The 19,480-nt window shown below is 44.4% G+C and overlaps 1 protein-coding gene across 4 annotated transcripts in view; it reads right to left on the bottom strand.

The window, feature by feature from the left end:
- celf3a (cugbp, Elav-like family member 3a) overlaps positions 1-16,826 on the bottom strand; it is a 32,325-nt gene extending 15,499 nt beyond the window's left edge. For 2 of the 4 annotated variants that reach the window (XM_030119991.1, XM_030119993.1), the window contains exons 1-4: positions 16,216-16,825; positions 15,186-15,338; positions 13,024-13,106; positions 426-474 (exon numbers count right to left, since the gene is read on the bottom strand). In XM_030119991.1, coding sequence (XP_029975851.1) covers positions 426-474; positions 13,024-13,106; positions 15,186-15,330 — 277 coding nt within the window. In that variant the 5' untranslated portion in view covers positions 15,331-15,338; positions 16,216-16,825. Of the gene's footprint in view, positions 1-425; positions 475-13,023; positions 13,107-15,185; positions 15,339-16,215 lie in introns of all 4 variants that reach the window. The other 2 variants (XM_030119992.1, XR_003933880.1) reach the window with 2 other exon arrangements.
- Between the last annotated feature and the right edge of the window lie 2,654 nt (positions 16,827-19,480).

Below are 19,480 nucleotides of genomic sequence, written 5' to 3'. Positions count from 1 at the left end.
TGTGTGAGCAGAGTGAACCGTTCGGTTGGTCTTCAGAGAAAGTTTAAAACCATTTTCCTCACCGGGTTTGGTTTATTTGTGCGTTGAAGGCTCAACGACTAAAAATTCTCATCACACATCGGAGTGTCATCACAACACGAGCGGAGCTGTTAACGCAGATATTTTTGGCAGTCAGACTGTAAAGGCAGGGTGTGATTCACTGGGAGGACGAGGGGATGTACTCCTCCTCCGGCACCCACCCTTGGTTTAATTATTCTTACCAGAATAAGACTGCATCTTCAACTACTGAGCAAATCTCAGATTTTTTTTTTTCCCCAGTCATTTTAAACTTTATTCATCGTTCTTCAGTCTGCTTTTGTTGTGTGCGGAGGTGTTGCTGTTTGAACAGGTGCTGTGCGTCCAGGTGGGGGACGGCTGTCTCTTACCCCCTCTGCTCTCGCTGTCTGCCGGCTTCACCTGGATTGGGCGGTTCATCTGGAAAGAGAGCGCGCTCGCTTTAAATACAGGTCAGAGGTTGCTGTGATCGACATAGAAAAAAAAACAAAGCACAAGAGGAAAAGAAAAAAAAAAAAGCAGGCAATGATTTGAATTTCAGTGTGGCATTTAATCAAATTTACTCCCTGCTATTTTTCAAATTGAACAGATTATCTCCATGTGTATTCTGGTTGCTGTAATCCTTCATGTAAATGCTATTTTGGAACAAAACAGGGGCATATTTGTGCACATACGAGTGTTTATTGTGAGTGCGGCCTGTGCTCCAGTCGCCTTTATTTGCACACTAATTTCTCTCGTCTCCTCTTGTTGGCCGGCTCCCCTCCAGCGCGCCGCGGCTGACACTGATATGTGCGATATTACATTTGCACTGTCATACAGTCTCTCTTCCTCTCTCTCTCTCTCTCTCTCTCTCTCGTCGCCACCTCCTCTCCCGAACCCGCCGGAATCGGCTCTTAATCCTGCCGTCTATCGTTCGCTCTCTCTCCCTATCACACAAAACCAGGAAAAGCACACACCCACGCGGGATTGGGGAAGTGATAAGATTAAGAACACTCGCCGGCTAATCTGGATTAAAGGCGCACACAGCATTAGAACAGTCAGAGATTCAGGGGCCTGACGGAGACGTGGAGACGGACTCGTGCGGGGCGAGAGAGGACGTGGAAAACAAAAGAATGATGGGAAAAAAAAAAACATGGAAAGAACTCACAACGTGTGAACACTTTAATAACCTTTTATATATATATATATATATATATATATATATATAAAATTCAGCCAAAGACAAGCTGCTGAAATGTATTACTTCTCTATTGTCCTCCTTATGTGCAACTGTGCACACATCAGTGCCTTGGCAGCTTGTCCTTCAAATGTATAGAGCATGAAAATGGTGAAAAGAGGTATTGAATGAAACGAAGAAAAGAATGAGCGAGCGAGGGCAGAGAGGGGAGAAGGGTGGGACTGAGGTGGGGGGAGGAAGGCAGCATATGGAGGGGAGGGGGAGGGGACGGAGGAGAGGAGTGGAGAGGTGAGAGCAACAGAGTGACACTCTGTTAACTGTGGCTTAATGAAGGTCTTAATTATGGAGCGGCTGACATTTCAGCCAGTCACTGATCCCGTGTCACTGATTGATCCGCTCTGATCGGTCACCAGGAGACGCCATCGATCGGTCGCACCGGCCGGCATGAACAAACACTCCGGCCCGCGCGTCGTCGTCACCGCCGAGCCGGAGCCGCCAGGTGACATACCGAAAAGCACCTGCCTTCTCGTCGAGCGCGCTCAATTGATTGCGCCAATTAATGGGATGATGGAGTAGATTGAGGAGCAAAGACTCAAAACCATCATCTAATCAGTCAGGCAAATGGAGGCCTGCTCCTGCAGGCGGTGAATAGTAATTTTAGTTTAAATTATAGGTAAAGTTTGGCGCTGCAGCGGCGATAACATCATGCTGATGAGGCCTGCATGCTGAGGCAGATGTACTCAGAGTGAAGCTCTCACAATTTCCACCAATGTTAGGATGACAGGATTCTTTCATTTTCTCCTGCCTGCTGTTTACCTTTTTTTTTTAATTATTTCTCATGATATTTGCACATTAGCAACACAAAGAGCAACACATACTTGCGGAGGTTACACACGGGAGAGATTTGACTTTGCTGGTATTTAAAAGGTTTTTAAGTATGTCAGCTCATTTTCTTACATCATTTCAATTAAAAGGATAACTTTACATAGCATGGAAAAGGTGCCTTTCACCAAATAATACCATGAAATATCAAAAATTACCATAAGAGCTTAGGTTTAAGGTCCATTTTGGGAAGCTTGTATAACATAGATTCACTTCTGATGTCCGCTACAGGTGAACTCCTTCATCTTTCAGCTTCACCTGTCATTATGTGGCACATCTGGCGCCGTCTCATCTCTCCTCTACGATTCACTACAACCATGGAAAGAAACTGCGGGATGAATCTGAAGTCCAAAGTTTTAGCCAGCATCACCACTGTTACTCGAAGTTTCCTGGACTCGAACCGTAGGTACAACCTGTCTCTTATCATACCGGATGTGTAACTGAAGGACAGTGAGATTGCAGTCCACGCAAAAGAACCTTCCTACAATTCAAGGCTCCTTAATAACGTCTGTCGGTGGACTTTTTCCACATGACACCCCAAAAAAAACAACAACAAAAAACCCACAATATTAAAGACAGCAGATTCAACACGGAATTGAAAATACACAACAGAATATTCAATAAATGGCACGGGGACAACAAGCTCTGAGACAAAGATCTCGCTCATATTTGCAGCTGATTTACTGAATGTATGTAATAACAAACCACACTGGGTTCAGCTTTCTGTAATCTTGTACATGTTCAGCTGCAGATATCTAATATTTCCAGGAGGTTTAGTTTAGAAACCTGGACCTTTTGTTTTATGAGGTGAGCAGTTTTGCTTCTTTTTATTTGACTGTGATCTGATTTTTCTGGGCTGGTCACCTTGTCTATATTAATACATAGATTGGTTTTATTTTATAGTTTAATTTACAATCAGCAGTGTATTTGATCCTACTCGTGTAGTGGTTTCTATTAATCATTTAAAAGAGGGTCAGCAGTGCTTGCACCTGACCTATCTATCTCTTCTAAGTGGATTTTTAGCATTATCACTACAAAAATGTCAGATGTAAGCAAATCAAACACAAAGCCGATGATCATGAATACATAATAGCTCATCGTTTACTGATCAGATCTGGTGATGGGAATAGTTTTCTTTTATCTAGAGCACAGAATGCAGGGTGAACGGGGTGTCCTCTATGGCCGGTATCACATTTTGTACTTGCTGTACATCTAAAAAGCAATACGCGCTGACAAATTCTCCCATAAAACCGGCAATAAAGCCCGACAGAATCATTTAAAAGAAGCATTAAAGATAATTCACCCCACACTTGAGTGAGGTAATCGGAGCTGATGTAAGAGACTGGTGGCTTCAGTTTATGTGGTCATGTTGATTCAGAGAATGCCTGAATGATGGTTATTAAAAAAAAAAAAAAAAAAAAATCCCCGTCCCTAGACCCATATGCTGCTGCAGTATAGACAAACAGTGAAGGCCGTGGTGGAGATAAGGAGAAGTACGGCAGATGGCTCAGGAGATTGGGGCTGGAATATATAAGAGGGGAAAACAGTGAGAAGTGGAGGCCATCAAGGCTGTGCCACTTCAGATTGGCTCGGCAACCAGCCCCGCCGCTCTGACGAAGGACGTGCTCACATGGCCATCGTCATGACAACCCCGACGACGACGACGACGACGATGATGATGATGAAGATGATGATGATGATGATGAGAACCCCACATCAGGTAAACAAGGTTGCCCGGAACAGCGTTGCCGGAGAGAGCGGGGTGAAAAACAAACGGGGAGGACAAAGGGTGCTTCTAGGTCAAGAGATAGAGGGATTAGAAGAGCGAGGGAGGGGTGGAGAAAGGGTGGGGGAGAGGAGGAGGAAAAAAAAAAAAATCAAAGACGACAAACAGGAGGAAGGAAAAGGAAGGGAAGATGGAGGGAGCGTTCGTGCCTGTTGAATGTTGACGCTGCCTCGAGAGCAGATGCAGAAGCAGGGAGAAAAATATCTCCCTCTAAGCCTCAACCACTAACGCACACTTTACAGTAATTTGCTCTTCCCTCCTCCTCCTCCTCCTCCTCCTCCTCCTGTTGCTCCCCTCCCCTCCCTTTTCTCTCTTAGGCTTGTTTACAAAAACAGTCCCATACTGAGCGCAGACAACACACAGGAAAAAACCTGCCTGATCAACAACCCATTTTACCTGTGTGTGTTTTTGCTATTTGATTTTTTTTTTTTTGTTCTGTTCACCCTCTCCTCCCTGAGCACTCTATCTTCAAACACACCGATATTATCCAACAGGGATGGGCAACTTTCATCACTGTGAGGGGCGCACAAATGTCATTTTCGCTGCCATTTGGCCAAATTCTGGTCAAGCACTTCTGTGGGAACAATATATGGGAATTAGAATTACCAGTTTCAGAAAACAATGCTTTTAATTCTGCAAATATTCCGAGAGTATTCTCATTGATATCTGATTCAGACTCGGATGAAAGGACCTTTTCTCCTCCCCTCACCTATGAAACCAATAATTCATGGGATCTTAGAAATGGAGCTTGTGGGCCCCAAATAATGAGTATGGGGGTTGGCGGCGACCCGCTACAGTTTATAGACAAGCATCCAGAGAGTGAAACGCACAATACTCCGTCGGCTCCCAACAGTCACAGCGACATGAGCACGCATCCACACATACTTAATCTTTTCTTTCTGTGATGCCGCGGGGGATTTCACCAGGGATTATGAGATATTAAATGCATAGATTATCCAATCAAATCACAGCTCGACCCTTTCGCCTTGATGCATGACCCTCCCCCCACCACCCCACAGAGGAGTGGCACTCGCTACCACACAAATGCATTTGTATCCGCTCCAGCAGTGGTTTTCAAAGTGTGGTGTGTGTCGCCCCTTGGGGGGGGGGCGGGGGGGCACCAGAGAACTTCGAGGTGGGGGTGCAACAACTGGAAAAGGAAACATAACAGTAATCATGTGGTTAGGAAGTGTGGTTGACACAGAATGCTTTTATTTCCAGCCTTTACAGTGAGCAGAGAGAGGGAGATAAGACTACTTAAAATTAGGATTTTCATAAGCCGGTTCTGATGCTGCAGTGTGTTATTTGCACAGATGTGCGAGCTAATGAATTTATGGGTGAAAGCCAAAGGAGGCAACATCAAGATAACTATTAATTTAGACGTTAGCACAGAAAATGCCAGCCGCCGCGTCATATAAGGAGGACTTATGCATCAAGACGGCAGGTAAACCTGGGATTAGAGTGTTCGACGGGGAGGCGGCAAAGCGTTTCATGTTCTCTGAGGTGGGCTTATCCGTTTTAAAATTTGCGCCACGGCAACATAAATGTGTTTTCCGACAGAGGGGCATTGAGCGTCCATGTGAGTAAAGCATATGGACGATGACATTTTTCTTGCCTTTCTATTATGAATCGCAAAGCAGATGATTATCTCTATACTTCCAGCTCGGCGGAGCCAGTGCTGTTTAAATCTCCAGACTGCTGTTGCCGCCGCCGCTGTTGCCGTGTGTGAGGGTGACACATTTATGCCGCCTGTTTTCTCTCCAATTTCAATCCATTCTACTTGTCTGCCCTAAAAAGCAGCCACTCTGAATGGTAAATATATCAGCGGAGACCATCACCCCGACTCTTTCAAGACCATTTACAGCGCGGAGGCAGAGCTGGAGGGGCGGAGAGAGGGGTGGGGGGCGGGGGGGGGGGGGGGGTGGGGGGGGGGGGGTGGGTTTGGTTAGGTTGGGGGGTGGGGGTAGTGGTGGTGGTGGGAGGGGGGGGCACAAAGACAATTTTCCATCCTCGCCTTCCCTCCGCTCCATCACACAGCGCTGGTCATTGCATCGTGCTGGTCGCCTAGCAACCTGGCATCCCTCGTCCCAGCCGTCTCCAGGCAACGAGACCTGCGACCGTAATCAACCTGCCACCTCCCCCCTCTTCCTCCTCCTCTTCCTCCTCCCTCCCCTCTGTTCCTATCCCGTCTCTGCTGCTTTTGCTCCCTCGCTTCTCCATCCACCACCTCCTCATCGCAGAATGCACTTACGCCGGAGACACACTTGTGAATTCACCCAGGGGGGAAAGGAAGTAACACAGGTGGAAATTGGTATATTCACAGACGACAACGAGGGGGGGGGGGGAAAAAAGAAGAAGAAGAAAAAGAAGCAAAGAATAAAGAGAAGGAGATTAATAGAGGCAAATGATTGTGCGCTCACACACAAAGAGTTGGAACAAAGGCAGAGACGGAATAGCAGATATACACAAGTACGGCCTGCTAATGTTTCCACACGCGGATGCACACACAGATGTGCATACACACACACACACACACACACACACACGCACATGAGCGAGCACACAAAGCAGAGAGAAACTCAACTCATCACCCCCCCCCCCCTCCCTTCCATTCCAGCCAGTCACTAAATCAATCAAACACAAAGAGACTGACAGCACAACGTCTGTACAGTTCAATAATATTTAATCAATGCCCCGGTCTTAAGTGTCAGAGCTGCTTCTCGGTGTCAGAGCCGCTTCCCTGTGTTGTCTCCTGCTCTTACAGGGTTCACTAGTCCGTCCAGCTTTAAGGCGAAGCTGACAGCTCTCAGGGCTGACGCTCAGCCGTTTTGTCAGACAGCCAACAAAAATCCTTCAAAGTGAAGAAACTGAATATCAAAGAGTAAATTTCTAACAACACTTGGGTTGACTTCCAATTGTTTTGTCTCTTCTGACTGTTAAATATTCATGTCAAGTGTTGTTTGACTCGATTCAGTAGAGCAGAGAGGGGAAAGAACTGAATCACGGGCACATTTCGGTGTGTGTGTGTGTGTGTGTGTGTGTGTGAGTACAGAGGGGGGGAGGCCGTGTCCCACATTTCGCATTACAGTTTACACGCATTAAAAACCACCACGGTTTTGTGTATTTGCCTGCTCATTAGGTAATCGGTGCCGCACCAAAGTTCAAAGTGCCTAATGAGTTCTCAGACAACAGTTTCCTTCTTTTTTTTTTAGTGAGTTCGTCTCCTCTACACCCTCAATCCCTACCAACCCCCACCAAAATAAAAAAAAAAACAGGCAATTTCTCAGTAACAGATGTCTGTGTTTAAGCTGATAAACACACTGCCTCAGTGCACCTCCACCCTCTCTGCCACCCACCGTTCATTATATCAAACTTTCATTCATTTCTCTCTCTCCCCCCCTCCCCCAAACCAAATCATTATTGCCCCCCTTCTCCATTTATCCAATTCCTCTGTAGTTCACACCCATTTACCACCTCCGTAAATCCAATCTGCATCCATCATTACAGTCGTCCCTGAGTGACGTACAGAGGACGGGCCCTTTTCTCTTCTTCTTTTTGTCAGTCACCGCAGCCCGTCCTGCACCATCCCCACGGCACATTCATATGCATGCGTATGTAAATGAACGGACGCATGAATGCACACTTAACTCCAGATAGATTCATCAAGTGAGCACATTCGCTCCGAGGCGCGCTAATTGCGATCATCACCATCCACGCGACTGGCTGACATCAAGATATAGGTTACATACGGAGGCGAGGCTTTGTCTGCTCACTGTCAGGGAAGCGAGGGGACATGTCGAGAGTCACGTGCTCGTGTCCATGTCATAACATCACCGTGGAACAAACCCAAGCACTGATTTTTTTTTTTTTTTTTTTTTGGTCTCTTTTTTCTCTCGCTCTCTCCAGTCATTTACTTCAGGCTGCATGAGTGTGCAGTGCTAACAGGTATATGAGAAATCGCTCACATCTCCCCCCCACCCCTTGCAATCGTTCACAGTCCATGTGTGTCTCCAGCAGGATGTTTGCTCAAACATTAAGGGCACAAATTACAACATTCTGCTCAACTACTTCCCATCTCATATCCTGCATGCGTAAAAAGCCTCAGCTATATTTAGCATATGCCTTTTTTTTTTTCTTTCTTCAGACTATTGATAAAACCCCTCTGTCTGCTCCGTCTGAGTCCTTATGTCTGAGTAAATGTCAGGCTTAGTCAGATGTTCCTCTCAAAAGCGGGCTCTTTCCTCTGGTACTGCAGCTTAAACACAGAAGGCCTCGCAGCACAGATTTCACTCTCGCGCGCACACACACACACACACACACACACACACACACACACACACACACACACACACACACACACAGCAGATAGTGAATGAAGAAACCTGAGAGGAGCTCATAATAAACTCTGCAAACTTCCACCCATCCATATCTTTGGATGTGTACTCTCCACGGAAACACACACACACTAAAGCAAACAGACACACACACACACACACATACACTCACTCACACACACACACACACACACACACCCTTCATTAAACTGTGTTAGAGCGAACACCTGCCCTCCCTTCCCCCGTTGCACATGCAAATATTCACACAAACACAGCTACTTTCCCACTTGGGGACACGGTCTCACTATTAAAGTCACATATTATTATAATTATTAATTTCAGATATTAGATTTTAAATGAACAGTGAGGCATTGTTTCATTTTAAGTGTTGATGAGCTGTAATATATTTTGTGACTACGGAAGCAGATATGAGCTTCAGGACTGCCGTCGACAATTTGTTTTCCTCTTGGATTAAAGGGGAAGCGATTTTAAATAGATGCACTAATTCACTTTCCTGTCAAATCCGATGCGAAGATCAATATCGTTTTGTGGAGAATATATGAAGTGCAGCTGACAGCTGGTTATCTTAGTTTGACGTAAGACGCTGAAAACAGGAGACAACATGTTAATCTGTGAGCTGCAAAAGTGTTGGTAGGCAGAATTTGCGACCTCAGCGCAGAGTTACACAGTTTCCTTGCGTTTCTCGTCTTTTTTTAGTCTTTAATAACTTCTGAGGGAATGGCTGTATTCAGTTCTTGAGCTGCTGAGTGCTTTACAATCATCCACAGTCAGTAGGCGATCCCTAATATACTCCTTTCCCCGTGTAGCACAGGATCAGGTTTTGAAACTATCTGAAAAAAAAGGAGACAGAAAAGTTTTTCTTTGGATCTTTCTGTACGCCAGCCCCCAAACACATATTGGAACCTTCAGCTGTCCTGTTCTGTGTGATGCTGTTTTACTGAGCCACAAATGCTCAGCTTATGTGTTGCTCAGAACCCTGAGCCTTCACCAAACCTGCTCTATACATGATATAAAATGAAGATTTAAGACCAGCTTTTGTCATTTTCAGGTTGGAAACAGAGTGTACTCAGTTATGTCAGCCTGCTGCTGTCTGCAGCCTCGTGGTATTGATCCCCGCACGCAATTCCCTACAGTCTTTCAGGTAAGAATACTTTTTGATTTTTCAGACTTTTACTATTATCCTCAGATGATTAGCTTAAAGTTACGACTATGCAAAATTTTCGGTTAGAAATGACGTCAATCACCAACCAGATGTGAAGAAACAACAGTCGGAAACGCTGCCTCAAAGATTTGTCTACCAGAGCAGCTGCCGACATTCCAGCGTTGCAATACCACTGACTACCACAAGGTGGTGTCGAGAGTCACTCATGTGTCTGTCTGTGCTCAAAGATAAAGAGAGAAGCAGCAGGTGTGGACACAGAGATAACCTGAGATTATTTTCTGTCAAACGTCACGACGGAACTATGTGACTGCTGATAGGATCGATCAACAACAACTAACAACCAATAGAAATGCAACAGGAAATGACACCAAAACAAATGGCTGATGGACTCATTCCACACTGGAACCTATTCCGAAATCCAAATAAACTTTATGATCATAAAGGCCTAAAAGAACAGGAGAAATGCACATTTGGAATCAATAAGAAAACTATTTCTATTTTTCTTCTTAACAAATTACTTTAAAATGAAAATGCGTTTTCATAATAGTTGTCATTCAGCTTTGATCCTTTTCTTTTCAATAATACTTTGAGCTGATTGCCCGTCTGGTTTATTTGCTGGAGCTGAATGACAGGTTCAGTTTTTGAGGCTGCCTTGTAAAAAAAAAAAAAGCCTTCATTTAACGGCGCATAATGGGAACGTTATTGTCTGTACGAGCCACACAACAGCTGACCGGGGCCGACAAATGGCCCGAGACAGAGCAGAGATGAAGCGATAAGAACGGAGGGGACAAGAGTACAAGATGTCCAAGGAGGACAGAATGAGTGCAGCTCAGGAGGAGAATCTTTTCTCTCTCAGACCTCCATTTCCACACTCACAGTGAATCTGCTTTAATGCTCTTGCCTTTCTCTTCCTCCCCCCCCCCCCTTCTCCCACTGTCTCCCTCCCAACTCGGCCATTCTCTCACTTTCTTTCCGGGCTTTGAGCTGAATGTGCTTTTGACATTCTCCGTCCCCCTCTCACTCGGAGACGGACTCTCTCACCTGAAATTAAACACAGGGCCAGGTGCCACTCTGATACAACCATCTGCTCGCCCCTTCCTGACTTCTTTCTCTTTCCCTCTTTTTCCTTCTTTCTTCCATTTCATTGTTAGCATGGAGGAAAAAAAAAATCTGTATAATGGCAAGGTTAAAAAAGAAAAGGTATGTTGGGCCCTTTTTTTTTTTTTTTTTTTGCCCGAAAAGAGAAAGTGCTACACAAAAAAAAAAGAGTGTTAATGACATCTTTCAGCTATTTCTACATTCAGGTGTGCTTTCATTTAAGCTCTCTCTTCGGTCCTGTAATTGCTATCATGTTATTTCCTTTGTATCACCCTGGCCATGAGATGCCAAAGTTAATTATTCTTTGGCAGTGCAGGTGCAATTAGATGACAATTACACCACAGCTGGTGGCAGGGGTGGGAAGCGGATCTTGTCCGTGTGGGCGTGCACGGAGCTAATAAGATGGTTTTTGTTCTTTTTTTTTTTTTTTTATCCCTTTTCTCTTGGTGAGGGTGGAGGGTGGGGGGGGGGTGGGGGGGGGGGGGGGGTGGGGGGGTTGGTGGGGGCAGGGAAGGACTGGCTGAACACGGGAGGGTTTAGCTTGTTCCATACGGCTTAGAGGTAAGAGGTTGTGAGGTGGAGAGCCGCTGGAGTACGGACACGAGGGAGGGTGGGGAGGGGAGGGGAGGGGAGGGGAGCACGCCGGGCCCTGTACTGATCTCCTACGGGAGGTCGGAGGGGTCACGATACTGTCACGCTAACAATGGGATTTCTTCTAATGCCAGCGTGCTCCCTCAGACTGTGTCAGTAACCCCCGGCCGGTGTTTTAAAGCTTGAACTGTTGGTCTTGTTGACGGAAACAATTACAGAGTCACGTGCCGAGCGAACGCTCGACGTAGGCTGAGCTTTGAAAATGTGACATCTGGTCTCTGTGCGCTTTACAGAAGCAAGAGTAGAGAGTGAGTCAGTTTCTGTCCCCGAAGGAACAATCCACACTAATTTACTCCTGCAGATCGTCATTTGATTTTGTTGAAACATTTTTTTCCATGAACTTAATGATACACATCTGTTTCCAAGCAGTGAGAAAGAGCATACATGTACAGAGCTTCGTTGCCAACAGAATGTGTTTGATAGATTCTTTTCCTCTTGTCTTTGCTGCGTTCTTATTTATTGAATGTCAGTTAAAAAAAAAAATGCAGGCTAAGGTTGTACAAGCTGCTCGTGGGGCGAAAAGACCAACAAAAAGAGTGATTTTAAGCAAAAAGCATATGCTTGCACAATAAAACAGGAAAAGAAGGTGGTGCTGGGAAACAACAGAGGGCACCAATCCAATCAAGGTGTTGTTCTTCTATCTTCTAATAGCATTTTAATGTGAACAGAAGCAAAGCAAGACTTCTCAACGATTTTCTACCAATATTAAGTCTGTGAAGGCAAAATATGAAACTCAAATATATTGAGTTTGCTATAATATGAAGTAAAAAGAAAACTATTGATTAGTTGATATACCATCAATCATCTCGGTGTAAAAAAAATATACGTTGGAGCTCACCAGTGAGATTAAGTGGATTATTTTTTTTTAGTTTGGGATTTTCAATTGGAAAGAAACAAGCCATTCGGCAACATAATTTTTCAAACGGTGAGTTTAGAGGCCCTTTTTTTTCCCTTTTGTTTTGCTTCAAGCCTAAAACAATGATTCTTGGTTTCAGCCCTGCTTCTTCTGTTGTCTCTTAAAATGAAGAAAAAAAAAAAAAACTACAGTCATGAACTGTCATTCAGGCGAAGGGGGAAAAAAAGAAGTGAATGATGTAGATTTCAACAAAAATAACAAAAAGGAAACAGGGGTAAAGCCTTGTTAGTAAAAGAGGAAGCAGCGGCAAGTCTGGGAGCACACTCTGTCTTAGTAATTCCTTGCCTTGTCGCCTTGTCTCCCATATAGCTGGTTATTATAGAGACGCGGCTGTCATGTCATATTTAGCTCTGGAAATGTCATTTGGCAGCACACCTGCTGCCTGGCTATGCTAATAAAGCTAGGTTTAACTTTGATTAGAATTCAGAGGGAGAGATGGACAGAAAGAGAGAGAGAGAGAGAGAGAGAGAGAGAGAGAGAGAGAGAGAGAGAGAGAGAGAGAGAGAGAGAGAGAGAGAGAGAGAGAGAGAGAGACGGAAACAGAAAGGAAGGGAAACATCAAAGAGAATAAGAAGTGGCAAAGTCACTCCGGCAGCGAGCCTCATAGCTGTCTCTTCCGACCCGTGACATGTAGCGAGATGACTCATGCCTTAAGTGGATGTATATGTCTGGATGCATCACATATGAAACATAAGAGGGAGAGCAGCCTCTGACCTTTATTGGTGCATATCAGCTAAAGGGGGAAGTCAACCCTGCACGTCAAACTTGGTTAATTTTCCTGTGTCACTGTGTGTGTGTGTGTGTGTGTGTGTGTGTGTGTGTGTGTGTGTTCAGATCGCCTCGCCTGCCAGTTACTCTGTTCCTTTTGTGCGTATAAATATATTTATATAGATGGAAGCCACCAAAGGAGGAGGAAAAACAAAAGGACGACCACACACTCACCCCTGGTAGTGTCTTCTGCTCGTGCAGCGCGTTCTGGGCTTTGAGGGCAGACTCACGTGCACAGTATGTCAGGAAGGCACATCCTGCAGACAAACGTTTGGATTTTTATTGCCGCGGTCATATGCTTTATATAACATCAGATTTGACAGCGTCATGTTATCGCATCTCCCCCGGAGGTCCTGCAGACAGAAACATTACTGCCCTATTATGAAAGTGCCATGTGATATATGTGTGCCTGTTCTCCCGAAATGATGCAGACTGACAACAATTGTGGGTCTGCTTGTGTTTAGATTTCCCCTTAATGCGGCCCAGGGCCTGAAAATCACAAGCAAATGAAAATGGAAACAATGAACACCTGCCATTTCTGTGGAGTGGCTCAAATGATGTATGGGATTATTAAAACATAATATCTGCGGACTCCACAGACACGAGCAGTCTGAATGAGTATTTAATATCACGCTGTTCTAGCAAAATGTATGCAGTCCCACATAATAGAGAAAGGCCTTCATTAACCTTTAGGGCTACCACAAATCATGAATATGTAAATATATGCAGAAGAGGTGTTATAGGTGTTAGCGGGCTGATACCACCTGGCCCATACGTCTCCCAAATGACTGATGGTTTATGTGGATTTATAAAGGCCTTTGTTTTGCTGCGCTCAGATTTGCATTAGAAATGACAGTAAGGATCATTGTTTAGCTGAGATCACTTTCTCCAGCTCCGGTCCATCTGTCAAGCGGGATCCGGAGCGTTGCTGAGATGCCTCTTCCAAAAATACGGGAGGCCCGCCTTCGCCACGTGACGGAGGCTGGTGGCGGTGGGTGGTAACCCACACTTTCAAACTGATTGATATCGCCACAGGAAAGCAATTATTGACTGACAAAATACTCTTTTCTAAGATTGATCTCACACATCCACCTTCCTGTTGATGATCATTTGGAAACACGGAGAGCTCCGAGCAACAATTCCAACTGTAAAAATAGTGCCGCTGAATCCCTGCTAATATTATTACAGTCCAGGCTGGATAATCTGACCAACATGTTATTGCTTACTTGGATTAGTCTGAATAAATTTGTCTGTCGAGCACAAACATTGAGGAAAAACTTCTAAATCTACGACGCAGCATTGTGGATTAAGTTCGCTCTCCATTTTGCTCGACAACATTGCTGCTGTTTCTAAACCCTCCATTGCTGGTGTACAAGTTAGCAATTTCCACAGAAGACTGATTCAGGTATATAAAAGTTGATTGGTTTTTAATCTAATGCTTGTTTGTGGAAAAAAAAAAAAAAAAACCCTTCGTATTTGACCTTGTAATTACTCCGGGTGCTAAATCTAAATCTAACGTCCTATCAAACGAAGAGTCACCGAGCCAAAACACAATTAGTGCATCTTATTGATGCATGTATCTAAATGATAGCAGAAGCAGCTGTTTCTGTTTTAAAAACATACACATGATATACTCAATAAGTTGTTTATAGTGGATTTCTTTGTCAATAACACACTGCACAGGACAGTATATGTATAGGAAAGGGGACTGAACCTCTTCTGGTGAATATTTTAACTCAAAACAGTCGAATATGTGTGGTTTTGTTCAGTTTTATGCCACTTTGCAATCGATATGCTTGCATAGGTGATGTAGTTGTGTATGTTCAAGCTGACTCCAATTACTGTAGAGTGCATTAAACCCCCCCCCCCCCCCCCCCCCCCCCAACCGAGAGTGAAATGTTTAATTCACCACATTTTTAAGTGAGTGCCCTTTAATGAAAACGTAAAGCGGGATCAGCCCCGTGACAGTATCTTTTCTTAACATCTTTCATTATGGATTATTTTCTTAGGGGGGGAGACACCATCTATAACCAGCCAACAGACCACCAACCGTGCATCAGATTACCTCTTTAAGTCGAGGGTACATTGGGTGTTTGGTCCCGTGGGGGTCTTTAAGGATGTTTCAAAGTGACATCAGCTCAATGAGAAGCTACTTAACCTCACTCATATTTACTGGAAATTCAATCAACCGCTGGAGGAGACGGCGGAGAAACTGCTGGGATTACAAGCTTTCCTGTCCCCACTTCTATCCCGTCAACATCACACACACACATTAAAAATCAACATCATCCCTCCCCCACCACATGCTGGGCTTTCTGAGATTTCCCGGCCCTTACCTTTGTGCATCCCCGTGTATTTGTCCTTTATCACTGTCAGCTCATAGATCTTGCCAAACTGCTCAAAGATGGGCTTCAGATCCTTCTCCTCCAGGTTTCGGGGTATCTGCCCGATGAAGAGCTTGATTGCGTCAGGCTCCTTCATTGAGAAGTCTGGAGAGGAATAATAACACACACACACACACACACACACACATATACAGAGAGAGAGTGGAGGCGGTCAGGAGGAGCAGACAGGAGCCTGCGGGGCTTAAATTCACACTGCACAGGAGGTGCAAACAGGAGGCCGGGGATGGAGGTGCAGATGGGAGCGTTCAGTGGGAATGGGAGGCTGAAAATGATTCTTTCTGCTCCCTTAGAGATGTAGTCGTGCAAACACTACAGTCAATTTCAGCGGTGAGTGACACATTCATCACAGCGAAGCACATCTCAGTGGGTACACAACATAGATCACTGTATAGACCGGTGCATATATGGATTAAAACATTTGGAAAGTGTAGAATTGTAGAAAAACATAACAAGAAAGCTGCAAGTGACATTTGTGATGTAATGTTATGTAGTCACACATTTTTTTTAACACCATTAAATATTCTAAATATTCAATTTTCTTGAGCAAATCATTCAATTTAAGTATAATAATGAGTAAAAATCGCAGTAATAATCTAATAACTTTTACATTTTCTGGCGTCACATGGACATTTGGAGTCAGTAGACCTGGTCACGCCCACAAGAAGATAAGCGATGCTGTCCGTCCCTGGCGTCTAAACGGGGACGAAAATGCATGCGACGCCGTAGTAAATGATAGTAAACACAGCGGATCGGTGTGGAGGCCGCCTAATGTTCCAGAAACATGACAGCCAGCCTGTCAACACAGCTGGAGACAGCTGCGCTCTTTGTCAAGGCAAAACAGCGACCTGGACGTCATGTTACACGAATCAGAGAGCACGGAGAAGACGGCACGAAACTACAAACAATCACACCTCTTCAGAAGGAAATGAGACAGAAATAAAAGAGAAAAAAGGAAAAATACCTGTGGTGCTGGTCGTGGCAGAGAATCGGCGTGATCAGATGATTGCCTTTCTTCTTCCCCTTCGCTTTTTTTTTTCCTCTCTTCTTCTCCTTCTTCTTCTACTTATTAAAGCTCAGTCAGTCAGTTCATTTGTCTTTGATTCCTGTAACAAGTTCAGGCCTGCACGCCCCCTAAAACAACACAAGTCTCATCCAGCGACGGTCCTTTTATTCGGCATGAGCGGGCTTTTTTCTCTAGATCTGCTTCTTGTTTTTTTTTTTTTTTTCCTCCGTGCTTTTTTCCCTGACAGATGCTCCGATTTTTTTTCTCTCTCTCGCTCTCTCCTCTTCAAATAAATCTGCTATAAAAAAAAAATAAAATAAACAAATCTCTTACTGGTTAAATAGAGTGTTGTGACAGAGGAATATTCAGGCTTCCTTCAGTAGACCGGAGGGAATTGGCAGTCTGGTTGGCTGTCCTCTCCTCTCCTCTCCTTTCCCTTCCCTCTGCCTGCGTGTGTGTGCGTGTGTGAGTGTGAGTGTGTGTGTGTGTGTGTCTGTACTCCTTTGACGTCGTAAGCCGGTGTCTCCCTCCCTGTCCATCTCAGCTCCATCCCTCCCCTGGGCTGTATGAGCCGTGATGTCTGCCGCCGGGGAGCGTCGCCAAAGTCTCATCCCTGTGACAGCCGCAGAAAAAAAAAAAAAAAAAAAAAAAACACCAGGAAGGGAAGGAGGAAAGCAGGAAGCCACACTCACCGATGATATACTGTTTATTGATTGATTTATTAAAAAAATATATATATTCCCACATTGTCCCAAACACTTCCCATTCAGATTATTCCAATGGTTTTGAATTGTCAGTACTCCTGTCCGCCACTTGTTGGAGCTCTACCAAGCAAATTGTAAAAATTTTAAAAATATATAGCTTTTTTTTTCAATACATTTCTCAAGAAATGCGGACACGACAACAACAAAACACAACACTGAGACCCGAGCTGAGATATCATGGCCCCGTTTCCACCTGGCATTAAAATGCATGTCAGGTGATCGGGGCACAGACTCGGAAGCGTTTCCAGTTGTCTGTATCAGGCGTGTCAGGTGAGCTGCTCAGATCCACTGCTCGATCTGGGTGTAGTTCAAAGAATCCACTATTTTTTAAAGAGTAAGCTCTGGATTCAGAAAGTATTCAGAGACAGCTACAATATCAGGCTGTATGTCAACTCATCTCCGTGTTAGTCTTTCCCTATATCCTGTCACCTCTAAATACATATGGCAAAAATTTCTTAAGAAAAAGGTTTTTTTTTTCTTATCTTTGGTTAACTACAGCACCTCAGCAATTAATGCTTAAAGGCCTGCATAAGCTATTTTTTTCTGACTTGGCTGTCTGTCAGTGATGAATGAAGGTCTATTCATATTTTATTCATACCCATTTATCCTGAGATGCTGAAGCTTCTCCCTGAACCGTCAATGAGTCAGTCCACATAATGCATACATGTCGACAGAGAAATCTTTATCCAGCGACAGCTTGTTGCACGGCGATCTTTCACTGTTATCTTGTAGTTCTTCAAATTTCATCAACTGCAATATGACTCACATCCTAATACATGTCAGGTAAATGAAAGACAATAAGACACTTGGGTGGAGATTTCACTTTTTGAAGTCTAACTTTGACATTTGAAATGGCGGAAAAATCTCAAAAATTGTCTCCCTGGAAAAAAAAAGGTGGTGTTACTGAAATAAGTGAATGAGTAATATGAAAGTGTAAAATGGAAATCCGCACAAAACGTTCAAATAGTTGAACTCACATCAGCACCCCCCGCCCCCCCCCAAAAAAACAAAACAAATACATGCATAGCAACCAGCAGTTGCATATCAGCAAGAAGTGGTATTTATTCATCATAATGCCCGAAGAATCACATTTCCTCCTCGTTCAATAGTGATTCAGCCTCTTTTAACTGACATTTAGCTTTAACTGGAGTGAGGAAACACACCAATTGTTATGGATTACATGTAATGTCATGAGTGGTGCTGAGCTATAAAAAGGACCATAATGCATTTCCAAGAGTTTCTAGGCAAAGCAATGAAATCTGGCCTTCCAGGAACCATATGAGAACAATGAGAACTACATTTTTGCATAAATTGTGGTGTAGTTTGCTGCACATGTATATACTGACAACCACATTTTTTGTGTTAAAAATTCAGGTGGAGTTAATGTTGTTTTTGCTATTTGTATTGCCAGACAAAAGCCCAACTTAATACTGAAAGACAGCCTGTCGTGGTTTTAGATGAAAGCGCATGGGTAATAACTTCCTGCATGCTATCTTTAAAGTGATTAAAAGAGGAAAATGTGTATTTGAGTTGCAAGCCCATGTAAGTGTTGCACAATTATTTGAAATTTGCATGAGGTAATGCCAAGGTAACCATCAAATCCCTGCTGTGATCCTTCTGTTGGTTGTGCCTGGTGACCAAAAGATGTTAAAAAAAATGACTTGCCTTGATCCAAACCCTACCAAGAAATTAATTAAGGGCTCAATGTGTAGCATATATACACCTGTGCTGTTTAGAGCTTTGCATTACTAACACACAAGACGTAAAGACCTGCTAAAGCATGCACTTTGAAGGAGCAGGCAGAGCCAGAGCGCATGCTTCATAATTTATGAAGGCAAAAACAGGAAAACGAAGATGGCAGCAGGTGTGTGCTCGAATTGATTTTTTATTTATTTATTTGTTTCTTCTTTTTTCACGAGGACGGCAACATGCAGTCAGTCCCTGACATCAAGCGCTGCAAATCCGCCTTTTGTTCTCTCGGTGGAGCTGGCCGCGGTCCTGAAATCTATCCGCTCATGACACTTTATCAGGGAGACGGCATCGCCCCGACCGAGTGCAGAATAAAATGCGTGATTAGTATTAGCAGCGGTGCGGTGGAGCTGTAAAGAGCAGGAGCCCGCACGCCCTCTGAGAAATCTGGGCAGCATGTAAACAATGGAGCCACATGACAGCAGGGCTGCACACACCCGACATGCGCACACGGCCGCACTTCAAAGCAGTCACGATCTGGGTACAGTTTATTCCGAGGGAAGAAAAAAAAAAAAAAAAAACAACCTCTGGACGCACGTCTCTCCGTGGCCGTGTCATTAGTGGGTTGTTTTGTTTTTTTGTTTCAATATTTCCCAACAGCAGAACATCTCTGCCCGGCTCGCCTCGCCCGTTAAGACTACCATCTGCCACCAGCCGCTAAATCCTATCCGCCTGCCTTCCGCCCTTCAATCCCTCCATAAGCCCGGCAG

This window comes from Salarias fasciatus, chromosome 22 (assembly GCF_902148845.1).
Source record: "Salarias fasciatus chromosome 22, fSalaFa1.1, whole genome shotgun sequence".
NCBI classification, from domain to species: Eukaryota; Metazoa; Chordata; class Actinopteri; order Blenniiformes; family Blenniidae; genus Salarias; species Salarias fasciatus.
The sequence above is the reverse complement of the archived record's forward strand: the minus strand, read 5'-3'. Positions and strand labels throughout refer to the sequence as shown.